At 50.6% G+C, this 22,400-nt stretch overlaps 1 protein-coding gene across 1 annotated transcript in view; it reads left to right on the top strand.

Annotated features, from left to right (window-relative positions):
* The first annotated feature begins 7,069 nt into the window (after positions 1-7,069).
* Positions 7,070-22,400, top strand: part of LONRF2 (LON peptidase N-terminal domain and ring finger 2) — a 40,291-nt gene continuing 24,960 nt past the window's right edge. The window contains exon 1 of the mRNA XM_066984099.1: positions 7,070-7,938. Within this exon, the coding sequence (XP_066840200.1) occupies positions 7,152-7,938 (787 nt within the window). The 5' untranslated portion in view covers positions 7,070-7,151. The remainder of the gene's footprint in view (positions 7,939-22,400) is intronic.

The following is a 22,400-nucleotide window of genomic DNA, read 5'->3' as shown; positions in this document are numbered from 1 at the left end:
GGGTTTGGCCCTAATGTTCACACTTTGTCTAAATATCTTTATTCCTTCCTGCACTGTTCTCTAGACAAGACCTCACATCTATTCACACTCCTGTGCTATTTTTCCAGTCTCAGCTATGCTGTTCCCGAGGGACTGGCTCTGCTTTACTTGTGCCCATTCACTAAAAAGCTGTTCAAACCTCCTGCCCTGTTGGTTATTCTGTTATTCCCCTTCGTGTCCTCCTACCACCTCACCTCTTTGCAAGCAGAAACTTCCCTCAGTCTCCTCCATAACTTCACTCAGCCCTGTTTGCTAGGTTTTTTGGTTTCTGAGGTAACGGGCTCTCCTTGGCTGAAGGCAGGGGCAAACAGGACCTTTCTATGGTGGGAACCCCCTCACCACATAACCTCGTTCTTCATCTCAGCACCTCCTAGAGAAGCCCAGAGCACCGGTTTTCATTCCTGTGGCAGCAAATACCAACTTCCTTCTCAGCTGAGACTCCTGGAGCCGGATCCCCCTCCAAGTCCCCAGTGACCATCCAGTGACCTGCCCTGAACACACGCTTCCCCGGCCCGGCCCGCTGGATGGAAAAACCTAAAGCTCTGACTCAGAAATAGAGATGCCCTGGTTTGGGAAGGCTGATGAAATTTATCCCCTCGGCCGCACCCTGCAGGACAGAATGGCTGACCTTTCTGCTGAAGCAGCTGCTCTGCTACGGTGACCCAAAGGCAGCCTTTAATCAAAATCTGAAGAGCCACTCTGCTCTCCTTCCAACGCTTGCCTCTGCCAAAAAAAAGAAAGAAAGAAAGAAAGAAAACGAAAAAGGACAAACACTCATTGTTCAGGAAGTGGAAACTTGCCTTGTCCTGTCTGCTCTTGACTGGCAAAGAATAACAGGCATGTTATTATTTTGCTATGTGCTCTCCAGTTTTTATCTCCCAACCTGCCTGTGCATTTTGTAGGCTCAACGCTTTGAGGGCCAGGGATGACATTTGGAGGCCTCTCATGCTTGAGCTGATTATAGCAACGAGGTTCAAAGTGACTGGCACTCCAAGAGGGGCCCACGCCGAATACCCCACTAGGAATCACTTTAGGATTAAAAAAGGATTGCTGTAGCATGGTAGCATGGATCCCCGGTGTTTCCTGAGCTGAGGTCATGAGGAGGGTGATCAGTAGTTTCCAGGGGAAATGAGACACTGAGCTTCCACCTGTAGGACTGTGATCTCTTTTCTGCCTCAGCACAGTCAGCTCTTCCTTATGCTTTTCTCATCTGACCCACATTTAATTTTGTACGCATAATGTCTGGGAGTTTCAGGAAAATGTGTCATACGCTGACTCACAGTAAAGAAGTGATCAAAACAGGACAAGAGACTTTCTTGCGGGCGAAGCGGTGTCTCATGCATACATCTAACTGACGTCACCCACCTTGCTCATGCTGGATCGCAAGCAACCAAGAGCTAAGAATATTAAAGCGGGGAAGGAAATTCATGCCCGAGGTCCAGCTGTGCCTTTGAGCACTCCTCACGTGAAAACACGCGTGCTGCTAATTAGCAAGGGTAGATCCTGGACCTCAGCACACAATCCATGGGAAACTATGGCCATAGGATGCTTGAGTATAGCGGACTCCTAAAAAAAGTGTTTCAGAGCACATGGTCTCAAGGAAGGCTTGCTGGTTTGGGGTGTCGCACCTGCATTGTCAAGCTACAGGGGGATCCCTTCTGAAATGGGGCGAAATACTACATTTCAAGGGTACTTTTTTGCTGATAACAGTCAGAAAACAAGATGCCCCTCATTGCAAAAAATACCATGTGAAAAGCGGGGTGTAAGGTTATGTGTACACGAAAGTTGAGCATGCCAAGGGTGAGATAAAACATCTGAGATGATAATTATGTCCTTGCAGGACCAGGAGGGACAGTACGTTGAGAAGCACGGATCCCACCTGCATTTCCATGGCAGCCCAGCTGCCTGAGACCTGTTTCTGCAGCAGTGACAGGAGAGGCCCTGGAGGATGCTCGATGTCCCCTGTGCCTGCGGGGTGTCCCGCTGTGGCACCCAACGCCTGCCGGCAGGAACACCCACCCCGGGCTGTTGGTACACGAAGGGATTTGGCATGACACCAACCACGATGTGCTGTCCTGCTTTTTAAAACAAGCTGGACGCCAGGTACCAAAAGGGTCCCTTGCCACGGTGTATGTCATCTCCCTTTGCTTTAGGACGTGCTGGCGCGCCCTGAGCCTGTCGGCGGCACTTTCCACCCACGCCGGGTACGTGTTTGGGCCATTAGCTTCCAGCTGGATCCAGATGCTGTTGAGCTGAAGCACGTGTAGCAGAGCAGGAGCAGTGCGAGTGGGGCTGTGCGAAACCCCACTTAAAAAAAAAAGAGATTGCAACGCTGGTATCACTTCACCCATTTCCACCGCGGGTTTGTTTGCAGAGCACCCTGCAATGGAGCCCGTGTACACAGTGGTGGAGATAGCAACAAGAGGACATCCTGCTCGAGCCCTGCGCCTCCCGAAAGCCCTGACGGCACCAGCAGCAGAGCAAAACAGAGGTCTTGCTATTTCATCAGGCGTGTGAACCAGCACAATGGAAAGTATTTGGGATATTCTGAAAATCCAAGCTGACGCGTGGCTTACCAAACGAGACTGAAAAATTCCCTGCCTCTACGTTAGGGAATAACAAAGCAGTTGAAGAGCAGAGAGACCTCATTCAAACGAGCTAACCACATCCACAGCATCTGGGACAGCAGCTGCTCCCCAGCCCACTGGGGGCTGCTGCTGGCGTCACCCTTCCCCGTGGCTCCCCCATTGGAAAATGGGCGCTTATCTCGGAGAGAGGAGCCACTTGCTCCGCACGGCAGCTAGTTGAAGGGAGTCCAGTAGGACTCTTCAACTAATTGGCTCCTTCTGCATCATAGGATGTGTTAATGATTTGTTGGACAGTTAATAATCTGTTTAATCTTCCAGTCAGCCCATGCAGGATGTAGTTAAGAATAATATCTTTCGTACATGATACGCGCGTGTCACGCTGAAAGGACAGGACCCGTCTGCCGGGGTGTTGCAAGGAAGGAGGAGAACCTCCAGAAACAGCCCCTGTGATTCACAGCATCTGGATTAAGTGTATTAACCTTCTTCTGGGGGCGGGAGGGGGGATTCTTCATCATGTTTACATCAGTAGCTTTTAGCTAGCACCATTTTCATCACTGGCACTACCCTATGCTTCTTTTATAAGAATGATGCTTCCGAAAAAAAGGCTTTCATACAAAAATAAAATAAATAAATAAGAGTAGTACTATTGCTATTTCGGCTAGGGCAAATTCATTAAACTGACAAAAAAAATGGTAATAATAATCATAGAATGACCTTTTCTTTTGAAAGCTGGAAAGCTTGTGATAAATGAGGCAGTGATTAGGGAAAGAGAAAAGCAGTCGAGTGCTGGCTGGGAGAGCAGGGCTCTGCACTCTGCTGCAGGCTTTCTGTTTGCCAAAGTGTAAGTCATTTAAATCATGCCTTCAGAGAGGGATTGCTAATTGTATGGCTCTCATTTTAAGAGTGCTCAGGCCCAGGACCAAACTCTGACTGAACTCTGAGTACTTGTGTCCAACTGCAGCTCAACCAGAGGAAACTGTGCTTCTGACAGCGTCTGCATATCTGAAAAATCCTATTCTGAAATGTCAAGCTCCCAGAATCAAATGCCCCAAATTAGCAGCAGCTCCAGACTTAATTCATGTGTACCTCGACTCCCCCTCTGCTAGAGGGGGTAGTATTCATCCCTTTTGGCTCATGCTTTTGTGGAAAATGTAAATATGAAATTGTGAAATATTCCAGTGCTGTAGCCCTCAATTTTATGCTAAAGCACATGAGGAAATGTATAATTCTGCTCCTGCAGCTAGGTATGACTGGTACAAATTAAAAGGCATGGGGGGCTGTGCGGTGACTGATATCATTGGGATGCCCATTAGCTGAGTATCGTCCTCCCCGTGCACTGCAAGAGGTGTGTGTCCTGTAGAGAAAACAGTGAATTAAAAACAGATGAACAGATGAATTAAAAAATGTATCAGTTAAAGGAGACACGGAGGAGGCAAATTAAATAAGCGCACATGGCATTAATTATGCTCTATCCTAATTTTGATGTGCTTGACTTTACAACTTCAGTAACATTTCAGTGTGGTGTTACGTGTGTGTGCCTGTGCATTGATTATATCCTATCACTCCTCTCTAATTAAGCTATTCCAAGACAATAAAAGACAGATTTCCTCCGCAAGAACATCAAAACAAACCGGAGTTTAACACTTCAAAGTATCTCGGAATAGAAACGTGCTAGAGGAATTAAAAATGTCCTCCAAATATGTAACAGCTCTCATTTCCAGCTCGCTTCCTCCCCTCCTTTCTCCTTCAGGGAAAATTCTACCCCGAAGGAAAATGTTGGGGAAGCTGGGCCTCAGGAAGAAGTTGAAAGTTAGACTGCAAACGTAAAGGAAAGCCAGTGTCAACTCTGAAATGTTTAACAGTGACTCAGAGGAGCAAGCACCTGTAATCCTCCCCTTGGAAGGCAACTTCTGCAACTGTGTTTTGCTTGATACAGCGTTATGGGGCTAATCCAGGGTGGAAGCATGTTATTAACAGGAAAAAAAAATAGTACTGCTGAGCACCTACTGGGGAGCACTTCTAACAGCTGCTCACACAGTGGCTAATTTGGGGAGAGGGTTTTTTTTTTTTTTTTTTTTTTTTGTGCTGAGGAAGAAGCCAGCAGAAGTTTTGCCATGAGTACAAGAGGAGGTCCTTCATCTCTTGCAGAAGGCAACGTTTTAATCCTATGCAACAGCTACAGCTTTTTTTTTTTTTTTTTTCCAGTAAAAATTATAACTTCTGATCGGTGTTCAGGTGGTTTATGAAAAGTCTACTCTGCTGTTGCAATCAGTCACTCTCAGCTTACCCAGCAAGGAGCCTTAAGCCACACGGCTGTGTCACCGGGAACCTGCTCCAAGGGAACTTCTTGGCAGGATTTTCCCACGTCACGTTTCCTGACCTCGGTTGAATAACCTGGGCATACTACCAATAGTCTCAGTGAGAAGCATGAGCTTTTAAATTATAGAGCGTTAATCGTTTTGCTTTAGTTTCTTGCCTTCCATTTCTTGCTATTTCTTAGGATATCATTCCTACCTGCAAAGTATTAAGAGGTACCTGGAGCCATGTTTCAGCTCCACGGCCACTGAGAGTGCTCCGTAGCTCGTTGCCTTTCTCCTACTGCACCGCATTTGGCCCAGCAGACTGGCAAAGCTTTAAGGGAGAAACTGGGGATATAAGTGCAGGGGAATGCCATTTCTAGACGTGCAATGAATTGCGTTCTGGAGCAGAAAGACCAACAAAAAAGAATGTGGTCCCTGAAATAGGCATCGAGGACAAGAGAGAAGCAGGCGTGCTCACACCCCGGTGGCAAGCAGTTCTGTACCGGGGAGGGGTGAGGAGGGAAAGCTGCCTCGCTGAGCCAGTTTGAACAGCAGCGAGGTAATTTTGTTCACTCGCCAGCAGATGCCTTCAAAAACCCAGAGGCTGCACACCACGGGGCCATCGATCGCGGCGCTAAATAAAGTAGCGGCCTCCCTCCGTGAAAGGTGCTGCTGGAAGCGCCTGCTAAGCACTGATGAGAAAAGGGCCGCGGCCACCCCAGCGTGAGGTGACACGCACAGCGGCACATCGCCTGCCTGACCGGCACCGTTCGACCGGGAGGGACGGCGAAGGGCTGTCAGGGAGCAGTGCCGAGACACGTGGGGAGAAGCAGCGTGGCAGGACGCGCTCGCCTGGTGCCTCCTTTTGCAGGAGGGCTGCAGGGAGGCTCCCGGCAAGAGCCGGGTGGAGCCATCAGCAAAAATGCTGCTGCTCCTCGTCAGGGTCCCAGGAACCAGAGGCAGCGCTGGTGGGTGGCTCAAGAGGCGAGTCCATGTTTTCCTCGTCCTAGGTTTCTGCGAGGTGGCCGTGATGGGGCAGAACCACACCACGTCTGCCCCATCTTTTATGTGCCCCATCTTTTATGAATCATGTCCCCAGCGGACTTTGATAAAATGGCAATGGGATTTGATCCCATCATAACTCCAAGTGAAGATGTCGAGATAGGGAATGATGAATGGATGCGAGATGCGGAGGTCAGACTTTGGATGGAAACCTCGAGCCCTGGAGGTGATGCAAGTGTCAGAGCAGTGAGCGTTGCTCAAAGAACCAATATCAGAAGCACCCATAGTGCAGAACGGGCACGTTGGGGAAGCAGCAGGGCTGCAGGCAGGCCAAAACCACCAGTGGGCATCGCCTGCAGTGAGGTGTGGTGATGGGGTGACAGGTCCTCACCAGGGGCCTTAAGGCCTTACAGGAGATAGGCAAAGACCCCCACAGCCTCCCCTGCCCAGCTGCAACCCCAAAAGTGACTGGAGACCGGCACTTCCTCACCGGGCTGACAGCCTCCCCGTTCCCCCAGACGCTTTGTTTACAGCTGTGTCTAAAATAAACGTTGCCTACTTTTTTTCTTTCCTTTTTTTTTTTTACTCCTGTTATTCCTGCAGAGCAAGTTGGATTCCTTTCTGACTCACGCCTGATTAACTAACTTCCAGCTGCATTATCTTTCTTGTTGCTGCCGATGCACAAGCCAGCGCTCAGCACGACTTGCAGATCCCAAGCTGAGTTGGCAGCGCTGCCGCTTACAGAAAAGGATTTTTTTCTGAGAGTTGGGGATTCTTTTGTTAGTATTTATTTTATTTTTTAAAAGAGAACACGTGCTCGGCTTTCTCGGGAAGCATGGCGGGGGGGACACCCCTCAGCAATCCCCCCAGGCACCCCCGGCGCTAAGGGGGCTCGGCGGGGAAGGGCCCGAGCGGCGCCTCCGGGGCCGGGCACCAGGAAACGGGGCCGGGGCAGGAAGGGGCCGGGCGGGCACCTGGCGGCCGGGGGGAGGCCCGGGGGCGCCTTACACAACCGGGCGGCCCTTGCATAAGCCGGGGGCGGTGCGGGGAGGGCGGAGCGGGGCTCGCCGCCCCCCTGCTGCAGCGCCGCGGCCCGCCCCCGGCCCGCCCCGCCTTCCCTTCCCGTCGCCGTCCCCTCCCAGGAAGGAGCCGGAGGAGTCGGCGGCGGCGGCGGCGCCGCGGGCCCGGCATGGAGTAGGGGCGGCCGGGGGCCGGCGGGGGCATGGAGCTGGGCCCGGGGCCCTGCGCGCTGCCCCCGGCCGGGACCGGCACCGGGACCGGCACCGGTTCGGCAGCCGGGGCGATGGCGGCGGCGGGCCCGTGCTCGGAGATGCTGCAGGTGGCCGAGGAGGCCTTCCGCGGCGGCAACTTCGAGCTGGCGGCCGAGATCTACGGCTCGGAGCTGGCGGAGCTGCCGCAGCCCGAGCGGGGCCTGTGCCTCCGCCGCGCCGACGCGCTGGCTCGGGCCGGCCGCATGGCCGAGGCGCTGGACGCCTACGGCGCGGCGGCGCGGCTGGCGCGGCTGCGGCCCGACGAGCTGCGGGAGCTGGCCGAGAGCTTCGCGCTCAGCATCCGCGACAAGGAGCTGCGCCTGCCGCCCTGGGGAGGCGGCGGCGGCGGCGGCGGAGGCGGCGATGGCGAGGGGCTGGGCGACCCTGCCTGCTGCCGGCCGCCCGAGCTGTTCGCCTGCCCGCTGTGCCGGCGGCTGCTGTGCGAGCCGGTGACCCTGCACTGCGGGCACACCCACTGCCGCCGCTGCGCCGAGCCCGGCGACTGCGGCCGCTGCCACCGCCCGCGGCGCCCCGCCGAGCCTTCCTGCGCCGCCGCCGCCGCCTCCCCGCCGTCCCCGGCCGCCCGGCCGCGGGTCAACGTGGTGCTGGGCAACCTCCTGCAGAAGTGGTTCGCCGCCGAGAGCCGGGCCCGGCGGCTCCGAGCCGAGGGCGACGCGCTGCGGGAGCGCCAGGAGCTGCCGGCCGCCCTGGAGAAGTACAACGAGGCGCTGGAGATGGGTGAGCCGCCGGGGAGGGTCCCCCCGGCGAAGGGGTGGGGAGGGCTGGGGGAGCGGAGAAGTTTCGGCATCAAGTTTTGGGAATGAAAGCGTGTTGTGTCCCCCCCCCGCCCCCAGCACCCAGTCAGGGCGCTGCTATTTTTGTTCCGCTGTTATTTTCGTGGTGGTGCTCGCTCTGGAAGGTGCCTCGCGTTCAGCCGCCCGCAGCCGATGACTCATTGTGCAGCGTTTCTAGAAAATCCTCCCTCCGTGTTCGTGGGGAAACCATCTTCTGGCGGAGGGTACGCGGCCCTGGCTGCGCTGGGCGCCGCCGCGACCTCGTGGAAGGAGCCGGCTGGTGGAGCAGATGCGTGAGCGCCCAGCCACGCGCGGCCGTCTTCTCAGCAAACAGCGTCTGTCAGAAGCAATAAAACATCAATAGGTGTGCAGGCTCGGAAATAAATCTTCCCGTCTTATGCTGTGGCAAGAAAAATCCGTGATTCGACCCGTAGAGACCAGCTGCCTGTGTTCTGAGCGTAACCTCCTCAGATACACAGGCATGCCGTAGTTCTGCACGCAGAGCGCTCTCCAAAGAGTCAGGATTTAGATAAAAATGCCGTATCCTGCCTTCCTGCCCACCCAGACATGTGGCAGCCCCAGTTTGCCCAAGCCGGGTTGTTTTGGGTCCCTACTCGCTGGGTTGTAGCCTGGTAGTAGTGCTGGTGTGCGTGCGTGCGCCCTGCTCACGTGCCTTGAACGCGGCGGGGGGCGGCACGGCGTGAGTGGTGTGGAAAATGCATGAGGAGGCACGGGGCTGGGGGGGGGGAGCAGGGATCTCGGCAAACCCCCTGGGATCCTCCAGGCTGCCCACCGTGGGCGTCTGTCTGCTTCAGCTGGGGAGGAGGGGGAGAGTGAGGCTCTGCCGTGCTAACGGAGATGAAAACCTATGGGCAAATCTCTTCACCGGGAGACAAATGAAGCAAGAAGGCAGTGGTGCTTCTCCTTGGTGGGAGAGCTCCTTCCCTCCTTTCAGCAAAACTGCTTTCCTCACTCCTGGTGTTGTCACCCAGCGACAAAGGACTGAGATGTTCCCCATTGTTCAGCTGGTGGAGAGAAACAAACGCACCACAGGGAGAAACACGCTGTGGAGAGCAACACGCCGTTATGCCCTGGCACGGCTGCATTTCTTTTGCCACGGCTGCCTGAAGGGCACCTGAGCGGCGAGCGCTGCGTGCAGCACAGCATGCCACCACCCCGCAGCTGGGGCTGGCCGCAGGAGCCGGTGGTTGTGCTGTTTTTTCCACTTCTGCCGTCAGATGTGGCGAGTGCCGCGCGCTCCTCGCCCGCTCTCCGTAAAACTATTACACGGTTTAGCTGAAGTAATCTCTGTTAAAGTAGGGCAGGACGGAGAGCTCGGGGAGGAAGGTGAAGCGGAGGGAGGGGAGAGGCTCGATGTAGGTCACTGTTGGACGCAGTGAGTTTTCACCAAGGCAGCCTCTTTAAAAAAAAAAAAAAAAAGAAAAGAAAAAAAAAAAGAAAAAAATATTTGGGTTCTGGCCCCGCTGCTGGGCAAAACAGCATCTTGTGGGTGAAGTGAGAGGCTGATGTGGATTTCGGAGAGTTGTTAGCGGCACGGGGAGAGGGAGGTGCAGCTGGAAGGCACGTGCGGGGAGGACGCAGCGTGGGGCCGGGGGCCTGTGTGTGCTGTCCCTGCAGCACGTGTCCCCAGCCCTGCCTGCTGCAGGGATAACAGCGATACCGCGGCCTTCGGGGCACAGCGGGAGCCTGTTCAGAAGCTCCTCGCTCCGTAAGCGGGGCCGAAGCTGCTTCATACGGTTTTTCGTTGTTAAATGATAATTGGGAATGATGGTGGGCATCTTGCCAGCTTTTGAAGCCCTAAGACTGGAGGCTGCCATGAGGTGACTTCCCAGGAGCGGATCCAAGTCCCCACAGTCAAAGGGCAGGTGCCCCCACTCCATCCCCCAGACCGAGACCTTCCTTCATGTCCCATGTGTACCTGCTGTGGCTCCTCACAGGCCAAGCTGCTGTCAGAGCATGGCTCTGTTTCAAGCTTTCTCCACCTCTGGGCATTGCTGCCAGGAGTCCCGGCAGTGGGTATCTTCGTTGCTTTTCCGAAAGCGGAGCAGAAACTGAAAGACACGTGACCATGTGGGTTGTATGATTGCCGTACAAAGTTACAAAGTTAGGAGGACTCCAGGCCTCCTGATGTGTGGTTCGGTGGGGTTTTTACTCATGTTTCCCTGCTCTGCCCATTGCATGTGCCTTGGTGTGACAGCAGCTGTTGTCTCAAAGTGAGCTTTCCGCCTCACAGTTGGCTCTGTCGTTCTGGTTGCGACCTTGTGTCTTCTGGTCTGAACACCAATCCTTGAGGTCCCCTGAGCCTGCTGTGAGCAGGCTGGGCTGTAAAAGGCCACTTGGGGTGGTCTTCCCTTCTTTCTGGCAGCATCTGGAGTATCTGCTCCTATCCGCAGGTCTAAAAAGACACCCGCGGCCTTCAAGTTGTCGCCTTTTCCCAGTGAAACCAGTCAGTCTCCAGTGGAAATGGCTTACTCTTTGCTGCAAGTATGTTCATCTTCTGTCCTGAACTGTCAGATTTGGTGTCCCCGCTGCTTCTGTCTTTGTTCTGGTGGATTCTGCTGCGGGTTCAGGTGTGGGTGTGGGTTTTTTGGTGTTGCTGTTGAGAAAATTGGCTTTAGGATTTGATCCTTTGAGAAGCCCACAGCTTGGTCGTTTCCACCGCTTTAAACAAAGTCACTGGCTTTTTCCCTGCCACAGACGTTGGAATAGATCTCTGGTTATTGCAAGGTATCTAATTACCGCTCCTTCAAAGCAAGCACGTGTCAGGCCACTTGAAAGGAAGCGTTTGTTTCCAGCTGGATCGCTCCGGTGCCAAGCTTTGTGCCGTGCAGCCATCGCAATATCGAGCGTTGCCATTTGGGCAATGCCCAGCGTGCTGGCTGCTCCCCAGGGAAATGAGGCAGGGGTATCAGAGGTGGGTTTCCTCCCTGCCACCCCTTCTCTTCTCCCTGGTTCTCTGACCTCATGGGCTTATGTGGGACCGTGTCTGGGGGTAGTACGTTTGTTTTGTGTGTGTGCAAGCCTACAGACCCTTCAAGTGGAGGGAAGCTAGATCTCGATGGCAAATGAACAGGTGTTTTGAGGATGTGCTTTTGAGCGCGTGGTTTCTGTCCTTGTAGGAAGCGAATCCCAGTTTCAGAGGTAGCAGGTGGCTGTTGCTTAATGGGGAGATAACGAACAGGGCTTTTCCCAAGTAACGTGTGTAACTTTATAGGGCTGGAGACTGCATCACGGCGGGGGAGGGACGCAGCAAGGCGGTTCATTCTCAGGGAGCAGTATTTATCAAGAAATAGGCTGTCTCGTGCAGGCCAGGCGGGAGCTCGTTGCACATTTTGTGCTAGTCTGCTGGCTTTAAAATTAGATTCAGCACAGATCTGAAGGAGACCGTGTTCTTCTCAGGGTGAGAGCATGCTAGTAAGCAAACAAACATAGAGACCGTAAGGGGATTTGGGTAGTGGTGACTCATTCCTTCAGCTGCCGATCCTCTGTGCCTTTCTTCCTACTGAGGCAGCCTATTAGCATCCCATGCCTTTCCTGTAAATAAGCCTGAAAACGCCTGCTTGGAGCGCGTGGCTGCAGCGGCTCCAGCCTCCTGCACCAGCTTCAGCAGAGCTGAGGTTCTCCTGGGGGGGATTGCCGATGCACACAACCACTCAGATTACCCAGCACCTTTGTTTTTAATCCCCCCAGGGGTTCAGAGTAAGGCTGTAGGAGATAACTCCACCATGCTTTTCAACCTTGGCGAAGGACGGATGGTACAGGTACAAGGGGGCTTTTTCTTCCCGAGCCCACAGAGAGGGCCGCCTTGCCTGCACGTCCCCATTTCCCGTGGATGAAGGGCTGAGGAGACGAGTTCATACGCAGTCCACCTTAGTATCTTCAGGGGTGGAGAGCAGCGTGCTGGCCCTGAGGCGTGGGACATGGTGAGAAACAAAATGTGGGCACTTTCCTGGGCTTTGGTGGGAGGAGGAGGCTCTGCCTCTCTTGGGTGAGCCTCAGCGGAGAGACGTTTCTCCCTTTTCCTCATCCCAGTGGAGGTTCACCAGAAATTGGCCCGATCCAAAAGGAAACTTAATGTGGCCACTCAGCACTAATTTATTTTGTGGTAAAGCCATTCATGGAAATTTATCTAGCGCCTGCTGAATTCTCCCTTGGTAAGAATTCAATTACAGGGGGGGGGAACAGCAGGCTGGGAGGCAGCAGAAAAGAGCCATAAAGGGAGAACCAGCCATGTGAGGATGACGTCCCGAGCCAAACCGTGCCTGCTCTCCAGCAGATGCAGCCTTTTCGGACAGCTGCTCAGCGCCAGTTCCCGCTCCCCAACCCTAGCGTGCTGTGCTTCACCTCCGTGGGGATGTTGGGGTAGAGCACCTGCAAAGCAACCTGGTCTTCTTGACCTTCACATCTCCTCTGGTCTGTACGTGCAGTTGTTCACGACAATGTCTTTGCGTACAAGATCAGTTGTGCCACGCTGCTGGTGTAGGTACACAGGCAAGTCATAGGTGTTTTTGGCTTTCCATCCCTCCTCCCTGTAGTTCCACATCAGTACAGAGGATGCATTTTCACTATCATTGGCTTTGAGACTTAAAATATGTTAACAAAGTGCAGATTTTGGAGCCCAGACTTTCTTCGCTATAGAAGTGTGTGTCTGTTCCAGTGTGCTGGGCCAATGTGAGGTTACCCCTTTGCAAGCCAGGGGCAGGGTCTGTTAACAGAGCTCATGTCTGTGCCCCAGGTTGGGTCCGATTTAGTAGGCTGGGTATGGTTTTACATCAGTAACTGTTAAATGAGAGGGGAGAAGTAAAAAGATCTGTGCTGTAAATTGAAAAATAAGTGTGTCTTGCTGTGCCTTTTGACCTCCTATACTGGCTCTCAACCTGTTACAGCTGCAGGCTTTCTTGTTTTAAGTGATGCTTCGGTGCAGGCTGATTCAAGAACAGCTGCCTTGGGTTTTCCTGCTAGATAAAAGCGGAGTTGTGGGGGAATACTGCTTCACGGGGAGCACGGCGTGGGTGAACCGAGAGCAGAGCATTCCTGGAGCTGGGCTGAGTGATTACAGCGATGAGTAAGAAGGCTTTGGGCAAGTGTTCTGCCGTGTTCCAAAAACGATTTGCTGGGGTGTTTGCCTTCTAAGCCTGCTTCTGAGTTTTTTCAGATAAGGGCAGAAAAAAGACGGTGCAGCCTCCTTTTCGTGGGCCGGGGCAGCTTCCCGGCGCTGCCACGTTGCAGGAGTGGTGGGTGAAGGGTTTGATGTCTTGGTTGTGAGCGAAGGTCAGAAGAAGCAAAGAAACTACGGAGTCCCCTCTCTGCCAGGGGAAGCTGCTGAAGTGTTTGTAGAACGCCACACTATAAAAATATTTTATAGAGGTGACTGATGCCACAGGACACGTTCTATTAACTCTGTCACTGTTTTCTTAGGACTTGTGCTCCTTAGTGATGTACGTGCACTGAAGAAGCATCGTTCAAAGAAAACAGCTAGAGATCATTCGCAGACCACATTTGAATCGTGTGTTAGGACGCTTTAATAGTCTTTTCTTGTCGGTGCACTATTTCTAGAGGGCTGCTGTCAAAGATAAGGTCAGCTGTCTCTCAGATGTTGTTAAAAAATAGATTGACCAAATCTTCTTTCCTCAGTGTCTTGAGAACGCTGCTGATTTCCAGTGGTAAAGAAATAAGCCTCTTGACTTTGTACCAGCCATTATATAAAAGAAACAAAACACAAAGTGGGGGAGCTGGTAGATGACTGTCATGACTCTCAGAATGGCAAATAGTTCAGTCGTTTTAATAATTTATCAAAAGAATATCTAATTTTATAGCTACTGAAGGAAAGTATGACTTCTAAATGAAGAATGAGAGGTAGTCTTTTTGAAATTGCATGCTGCAAAAGATAGTAGGTGCTTTCTTCTTGGATGATCTGTGCTAAAAAAAAGAAACTCTACCATCCTTTTGTAAAAGCATCTCTTGGAATCTGCCCAAATTAAGCATGTCCCCCAAACCTGTTTTTTCTGTCTTACATGGGCACAAAAATGTGTAAAAGTAGGCATTGAGATTACCTGGAAATTTTTGAATAGGGTGAATGTTATTTTGAAGCTTAAAATATTTTGCAGGCTCCCCCCCCCCCTTTTTTTTAAACTGAGGTAGTGCTTGAAAAATAGTAGTGAATGCTTCACATATGACACTGCCGGAAACCTGTGAAGTGCTTGGGAGCAGGAGCTCGTATTACTCTTGATTTGCAAAGAGCTCACAGCTTAATGCTTAGATCCCGTTGTTGGATCTCTGACAGCGCTGTCTGCTTGCAGAGGGCCTGCAGAAGGCAGGGGCTTTGCAGGGTTGCAGGACCAGGGGCAACGTGAGACCTGGGCATGGTGAATGGGAGCATGTCCGTGGTGGCCACCAAGGGAAGGAGGCATGGTGCAGTACCCTAGGCAGTCTTTGAGTGTTTTGTTTTTTTTTAAAATAATGTTGCTCGTGTAACTTACTGTACTACTTAGGATAGCTTCTCCCCTCCTGCCCTCTGTGTATGTTATCTAGATGTAATTTCTTATAAATAATTGAGCTGCTTCCGAAATTCTTGAAACTTTCTCACGTGTAAACATAGTTCCCTCTCTAGGATTGCTCAAGTCTCTTCAGCATATTCTCTTTTCCTCTTACTGTTTAAAATAAAGTGTCTTCTGCTTTTGGAAGAAGACATCTATGAAAATGACTTGGGCTTCCTAATCTGAAAATGAGTAGGATACTTCATCACTCTTCTTCTCTTGTACAGATGTGTTACATGATCTGCTCTGAGGAGGACAAAAGCAGTGGGGTAGAAATTGAGAAACAAGAAGGTCCTTCTTGCAACTTGCAGAGAATCAGAAATTCTAGGCTGAAATAAGCTTTAACTGGAAAAAGAGAAGGTTACAGAGACTTGAAGAGCAACTGGTAGAAATGCGGTTTTTATACTGGTGGTGGCTAAAAGGGCAACTAGGTAATCACCTGTAAGGTCGTGTTATGATAGCATATCTCGCTGTAAATCAATCTTGTTCTCTGTGATTGTGGCAGACCTAATTGTCTGGTCTTGCTTGGCAGTGAGGCACAAGGAGTCTCAGGAGTCTCTGCAATCACGGACTTGTGTGCACCTCGCGCAGCTGCCCATTTGTATGGGGCGTTCGGCCATTCACTTGAGTGTTTTGAAGGTCGGTTAAGGGTTTGACCGCTTGGGTTTGGTTTGTGTTAGGTTTGCTTGTTGTATTTCTACTTTAATCTGTTATCATCTTGTTTTGTACCTGCTGTTTGAGAGGGTACTTCAGTTCTGAGGCTGCTGTCCTCTCTAAGAAAGGGCTTTGTTAGGAAACCTTGCCTGAACCCCAAACTAAATGCTGTGAGAGCTAGTAAACATTGAAAATGAGTCACATTTGTGTGCTCAATAGTTTTATTATACTAGTGCCAAGCAGCCACAGATGGAGTTGGGGTACGTCACCTGAGCCAGTGCTCAAATGTCCAAAAGGTAGAGTGGAAACCGAAAATGTGACGAGAAGGTGTTGATTCAAGCAATTAAAAGTGGGAGGGAATAGCGTGCATCTAGCGAAAACGTGGAAGGGTTAGGATTTTGATAGGAGGTGTGGATAATGTGGTCTGTTACATTTAGCTGTATGCCGGGACGTTCTTGAATTGAGGACTTGTGCTGTACCATGAAATTCGCCACTGTAGTTGGTTTGTACGCAAGGTTCTCATTGCCTTTACACTCATGGGAATGCAAACGAAGCCGTAGGTTAATGTAATTGGTTTGACATGCTTCTGCCTCATTAAGCCAGAGGGACAATCTGAAAGTCTGGGCATGAAGCTAGCTGTACCTTCTTTATGGCAGCACTTCTTCCAGGCAGCATACAGCTTCTCTTACAGTGTTTCTCTTGAGTAATGAGGGGAGGAGTGATTAGCTGTGCTGAGTGGTGATGACAGTCCAGCTTTAAATAATATACAGAGCTTCCTTGTTGAGAACTTACTCACTGAGCCTGAAATAAAACCACTGGGAATCCAAAGCATTTTGTCAACCATATAAAAAAAAAAAAAATCTATGTTCTTATGTCTGGGCTCTTCTTTTTCTGGAGGGTGTTCTCAACAGCAGAAGGCAAAGAACCGAGGCCCAGAGAAAAGTTAATTCAGTCTGGAAATTGTATGTTCTTAAGAATAGCCTAGCTGATCTGTCACCCATGCTCTTCAGTCAAAGTGATAATACAAGGGAGTGTCTTGATGTCTTCATTTCCCCCAGACCAGAAGCTATCTATGCAAGCATGCTCCAGGGCAAGGAAGCAAGTGTGTGGATGTTCTTGTATTTTTGTGAGGAAAGGCAAAGGGATGTAGCTTCAGTGCTGCTGGTGAAGTAGTGGCTGTAATTCAGGCACTCCAGCTGTACAACAGAATCATAAGATCATCCAGGTTGGAAAAGACCTTCAAGATCACCAAGTCCAATCATCAGCCTGACCTCCTGAGTCCCATCACCAGACCATGTCCCTTAGTGCCATGTACCTCTCTAATGCCTCCAGGGATGGTGACTCCACCACCTCCCTGGACAGCCTGCTCCAATGCCTGACCACCCTCTCTGTGAAGAAATCTTCCTGATATCCAATCTAAACCTCCCCTGGTGCAACTTGAGACCATTTCCTTGCGTTCTGTCGCTTGTCCCTTGAGAAGGTGACACTGTCCTCACTGCAACCTCCTTTCAGGTAGCTGTAGAAAGCAATAAGGTCTCCGTTCAGGCTTTTCTCCAGACTAAACAACCCCAGTTCCCTCAGCCCCTCCTCATATGTCATGTTTTCTAGTCCCTCGTGTAGGTGAAGAGGGAAGATTTTGGTGTGGGGTGGCATTTTGAAATGTGTAATACACACCTCCATTCACTGCATGTAGTTACCTTCTCAAATAGTGTCAAGTCATTTGCCTTACAGCTATGAAGGCAAATAACTTGGTATCTGTATGAAGATTAAAAAATAGAGCTGTATGGCAGACAGAGCCTGAAGGAAGAGGTTATGTATTTTTATTATGACAACTCAAGGCATTGTGAATGTGGAAGGAGGCGGCTTTGGACAGGTAAACCCAGCGCTACAGCAGCTGCGTGGCACCCGCTGTGAGTGGAGGAGCGTGATGCCCGATGCCGCTGCTTCTCGGGGCAGTCTTGCAGCTTGTAAACTCGTTTGCTGACCGTCTGGCAGCATTGCTTGTGTGGTGGGAGTAGGTGTTTGAGGCACCACTGTGCTGTGAAGCAGCGTGCTGCTTCTGCACGACAGAAAGTTTATGGAAGGGACTGGTCATAGTCTGCCAAGGTGTGTAATCTTGGAGATAGATCTGAGTTCAGGGCTGGGAATGTCCTGGGGTTGCTTCATCCGATCCTATACAGGGTCATATTCTGTCTGCATAGGAACTACCGATAGCTGTCCTATTTGGCCTTACCTTTTTCTTTAATTATAAGATATCCCAAGTTGGAAGGGGCCCACAAGGGTCAGTGAGCCCAACTCCTGGCTCCACACAGGACCACCCAAAAACCAGACCATGTGTCTGAGAGCGGTGTCCAAAGGCTCCTTGAACTCCAGCAGCTCGGTGCTGTGACCACTGCCCCGGGGAGCCTGTCCCAGTGCCCGACCACCCTCTGGGTGCAGAACCTTTCCCTAACACCCAGCCTGACCCTCCCCTGTCCCAGCTCCATGCCGTTCCCTCGGGTCCTGTCGCTGTCCCCAGAGAGCAGAGCTCAGCGCCTGCCCCTCCGCTCCCCTCGTGAGGGAGCTGCAGGCCGCCATGAGGCCTCCCCTCGGCCTGCTCTGCTCTGCGCTGGACAAACCAAGGGAGGGACCTCGGCTGCTCCTCATACGTCTTCCCCTCCAGACCCTTCACATCTTCATAGCTCTCCTTTGGACACTCTCTAGTAGTTTTATGTCTGTCTTGTGTTATGGCATCCAAAACTGCACCGGGTAACGTGTGCCCTTTATAAAAGGACATTGCTGAAGCCCCCACGCCTGTCCAGGCCATCAGCTGCGTTTGCCTGCACAGCGCTCTTTGCAAGTGCCCACTTCCAAATCAGCTGAAGTGTGCCTGGCTGCAAGAACGGGCTGGTGGAGAAGGGAGCTCCCACGTCTGGATTCTTGCGTGCTTCCTCTGGGGTCTTAGTTTGCTTTCACATGCTAAAAGACTGACAGTGATACAAATGCAAGGAGGAAAAGCCATGAGGTTCAGAAAGCCTTTTTTTTTTTTTATGTAATCCATTTAATGTGGGCTGCTAAGTGAGAAACCGTGGGTTTGCTGATGGCAAGCATGCATCATGCTTGTCATCCCTCTTCAGTTCTGGGGAGCTGAACTTGTTTTTCATCTTTGTTGTAGACTGAAGTTTTATTTGAATGCCCCGAGTGTCTTTGCTGCTTCTGTTAATTATCTCATCAAGTGTGCTCCTGCCTTTGTTCCCCAACCAGACAACACACCCCCACATGCTGTTCTGGGTTTTTTTTGAGCAGACTCATGCTTGCATGAAGTCTGGAGGAGAAGAACTAGATTGCTACTCAGTTAATTAATATATACTACTAATTTGTAATTGAAATGAAAATAGATGTTCCGTATTATTTTTAAAGCTTATGAAAAAACTTTTGCTACCGAATTGTTCAGAACTGAATGCACAACATCAGAGCAAGGCAAATTTCGTCCTCTCTCCAGTGGCTGGAGTTACGGTAAAATGGGGGGAAGCTTTTCCCCTAAAGTCCTGTACAGGTTGACTCTTGCTAGCGAAACTCGGGGGGGTTTGTAATGACGCTTTTTTGGTTATGCTCATTTATTGAGGAAATATGCTTAGGACTGAAGTAGATTTGAATAAAACGCTCTTCTAGGAAGAAATGTCAGATAAGAAGGATTAGGGAGTTCTAGCAACTTTCAACTGTTTTTTTCTGTGCTCCATTCGTGAAATGAAGAAGAAATCTCAGGAGTAGTTTATTGCAGAAAAACTCTTATCATCCACGTCCTATTTGGAGAACTCTCTAATTGCTCTCGCTTTCTTTTTAGCACAAGGAGGTTTTGGGGAGTGATGTTCTTCTCTGCCAGACTCCTGAACTCAACCAGTGTAGTATTTTTAAAACATGAAGGCGTGAGCATATCTGGAAAAGTAATTTTGGGTGTTAGCTGCTGTGTAAGTAGAAGCGCAATCTACCGAACATCTGCAAATGAGTGCAAAGGTGGTGTGAGCGGAGCTGATGTTGAATTCACAAAGAGGGGTAGAAAGTTAACATTTTTGGAAAATCTGAGCTGGCTGTTGCGTCTGTTTGAGCAAGCTGGCAAGCACAGTCTGTACTGGTGATATTTGGCTGTCCCAAAGAGGGTCCAGGATGCGCAGAGTCACCGAGTCCCTCAGTGCTGGGTGATGCTCAGGCATCATCTCATGCTGTAGGAATAAGGCTGGGAAGGAGGATGCCACTTGAGAAGGTTCCCAGGACCTGTGGCTCCTAGGAAGACTCTGTGTCCTGGCTGCCCGGAGCCACAGATCCTGGGAGCCTCAGCGGTGGATACACGATGCTGACAAGAACATAAATTTTGCTGTGCAGCTGCAGGCTCCCAGAAGACTTTGATTCAGGAAATGCCATCTGGTGGTATTGTGGAAACAGTAACATTTTCTGCGCTTCGCTGTTTTAATTTGGCCTGAGATACGAAGTCATTTCATAGGAGAAATCTTTTATTCCTTAATATTCCTTAACCTCTGTGAGAAAGAACGGGTACCTTATCTTAAAGCAAACCACTGGTTATTGTGTGATTTTTGTGGCTTTGTTTTAAATGAACTTGACGCTGTTTTGTACTATACTAACATCTAGCAGCATCAACTCTGCATGTCCTCAAGCCTTCTCAATCTACCTCCTCTGACTATTTTTTTTCCCCACAACAAATAAGAGTGAAACAACTCAATAGCACGGTGTTTATAGAATCCAAGTTGTTATTTAAGCTATACCTGGATACTTGCTCTTTCTTTCCACTTCCACACCTACCTGCAGCTAGGTTGGCATCAGCCAGCTGGGACAGCTCTTCTTGGTGCTGGTTATGCTGATTGAGAATAGGATGCCTCAATCCATCTGACCTTGGGAAATCACATAGCCCAGCGTTGTTTTGTTTTGATTTTTGGTGGTGGTTTTTTTGTTTGCTTTGTTTGAGTTTTCCTGGCCCACAGTGCCTTTTATCACCTAATGTGGTTCTGGTAGCTGTTAGCTCGTGGTTTGCAGACTATCCGTGCGGCACAGCCCTGCCACCAGCCCTGCTTGCTCCAGTGGATGGGTGCTAGAAGACCTCCCGGACCTCGCCAGGTGCCAGCTGTCCGCAGGCTGGCCCTTAGCCCTGTGCCGGTGACGGGACGTGCCTGCAGGCATCGCCGCCTCGCCTCCGAATGGGGTGAACTTGAATGAAGGAGGCTGGGCAGGGCTCCAGCTACTGAGTCTTGTCTGGCTGCCTGACCTCCCTCTAGAGAACCTGTTATGCTGTATTCTCATAAATACTGTTCCTTGAGCAAAGCTGGGAACTTGTTCCCCCCGTTCCCTTTCTCTCTTGCTCGGTTAACTAAACATTCCTGGCCAGTTATTCATTAAAGTGGGCCACACCTTATGCTTTCTGATGGAGACTTCATCAGTGCAGGAACGAGCCCTGGTACATGTAGCTTTTTCTGGTCTGGCTTAGTTTTTTTTTGGTAGCTTGGTATTTTCCCTTCACGTTGTGGGAGCCTGTGAACTTTGCTTTAGCAAGAGTTGCAGCCTTTGCGACACCCTTGTGCTCTGCAGTGGCTTTTTTGTTTAAAACACAAACTTTTGCAGTTGAGACAAGATCCCACGGAAGAACTGATGAAGCTGTTCTCCGAGTCTGCCGAATGTATGAAATGCTGTGAATTGTCCACTGAAAAACATGAGGAAATGTCAGCATGGCTGAAATGTCAGCACTGCGGTAGTGAACAGAAGCAGGAAACTAGTTGGCCTGCCCAATAATCTTGCAATGCTTCCTTTCCCTCTGTGGTGCCAAAAAATACCCCACCCAACGCTAACTGATGGAGCTTTACCATCTACCCCCGTCAGTGCACTTTGCACAAATACCACGCAGCAGATACAGTGATGGAAATACAGGCAGAGTATGCATCTGGATTTAATACAATCAGAAGACACAGACTATTAAATGATAACTAAATTGGATAATCGTATATTTGAGCATCTATGGAGCGGCAGAAAGCAAAGAGCTGGCTTCTGAAGGTATTAGGCTAATTGTTTTCAATTTAATTCAATTCGCAGTCGTCTTCAGAATTATCCTCTAGAAGCGTGGATCGCTGCAGCAGTCTGCATGTGTAATATTAAAAGAAAAAAAAAGCCAACAGCTGACAAACCACAATGTGAACTAGCTTTTACAGAGCTGTTTTAGGTGTAGTCTGCAGCCTTCGCTGTCTGTGGGGCAGCATCAGCCCATGTCTGTCATCCTGCAATTAGCAAATCTGGCATCGCTCCCTGCGACAGCCAGAAAAGGCAGCGGTCCTTGCTGCTTCTTTCTTTCTCATCCCGTGTCCTGGCGCTCACATTTGTGTGGCTGCACAGTGAACCAGTTGAGGGGAAACTGATCCTCTTAAACCTTTTTATTTATTTGTTTTCATTGCATTAGCTTTCAGTCAATTGATTCCTTGGTCTGGTTCACTGTGCAACCACGCGGACCTGGTTCGCTGCGCGAGCGCTCGTGTGAGCTCCAGGGAAGGGAGGGGATGGCAGGGTGGTGGTGAGCTAATGCTTCTGGACAGGTGCTTAAACCCCGTGAGCAGTGGCACTGGTACCAGTTACATGCTTATTGTATGTCTGCACTCACTTGTGTGTGTGCCCAAGCTTCACGTGGACAATGTGAGGTGATGGAAAGGGGGCTGATGTGGTTTAATATCCTATAGACAACCTTGATGAGCGGGCAGAGCGCGCCGTCTGCATGTCGCTAAATTGGGGGTAGGAAGGAGGTTAATGTGCTGGAGGGGAGGGCTGGTGGACAAGCTGAACGTGGATCAGCCTCAGTTTCTCTGTGCTTCTCTGAAACTTTATGCTGGAACTAGATTTCCATCTTAAAATGTGTTATAGGGGTCATAGGAAAGGACTTGAGACGTTCCTAATCCATGCAAGCTGAAAACAGTTCATGAATGTCTGATCACCGAGAGGTTTGCCTGCTGTAAGGATGGCAAGGTGAACTGGTGGCAAGCATATGGAATTTGTCGACTGCATTCATTTTTTTTTAATGAATGGCTTCTGGGATGTGTTGTCGATAAAGTTCTGCCTCAGTGATTTCTGCACATAGTTTTTTGCTTTCAACCAAAACCACACTGGAGGGAGAAAAACTTGGCAACTTTTTTTTTTCCCCCTTGCTTAAATGTCATGTAAGCAAGGTGAG

Source organism: Anser cygnoides, chromosome 1, assembly GCF_040182565.1.
Source record: "Anser cygnoides isolate HZ-2024a breed goose chromosome 1, Taihu_goose_T2T_genome, whole genome shotgun sequence".
NCBI classification, from domain to species: Eukaryota; Metazoa; Chordata; class Aves; order Anseriformes; family Anatidae; genus Anser; species Anser cygnoides.
This window is presented reverse-complemented; position numbering and strand designations above follow the sequence as displayed.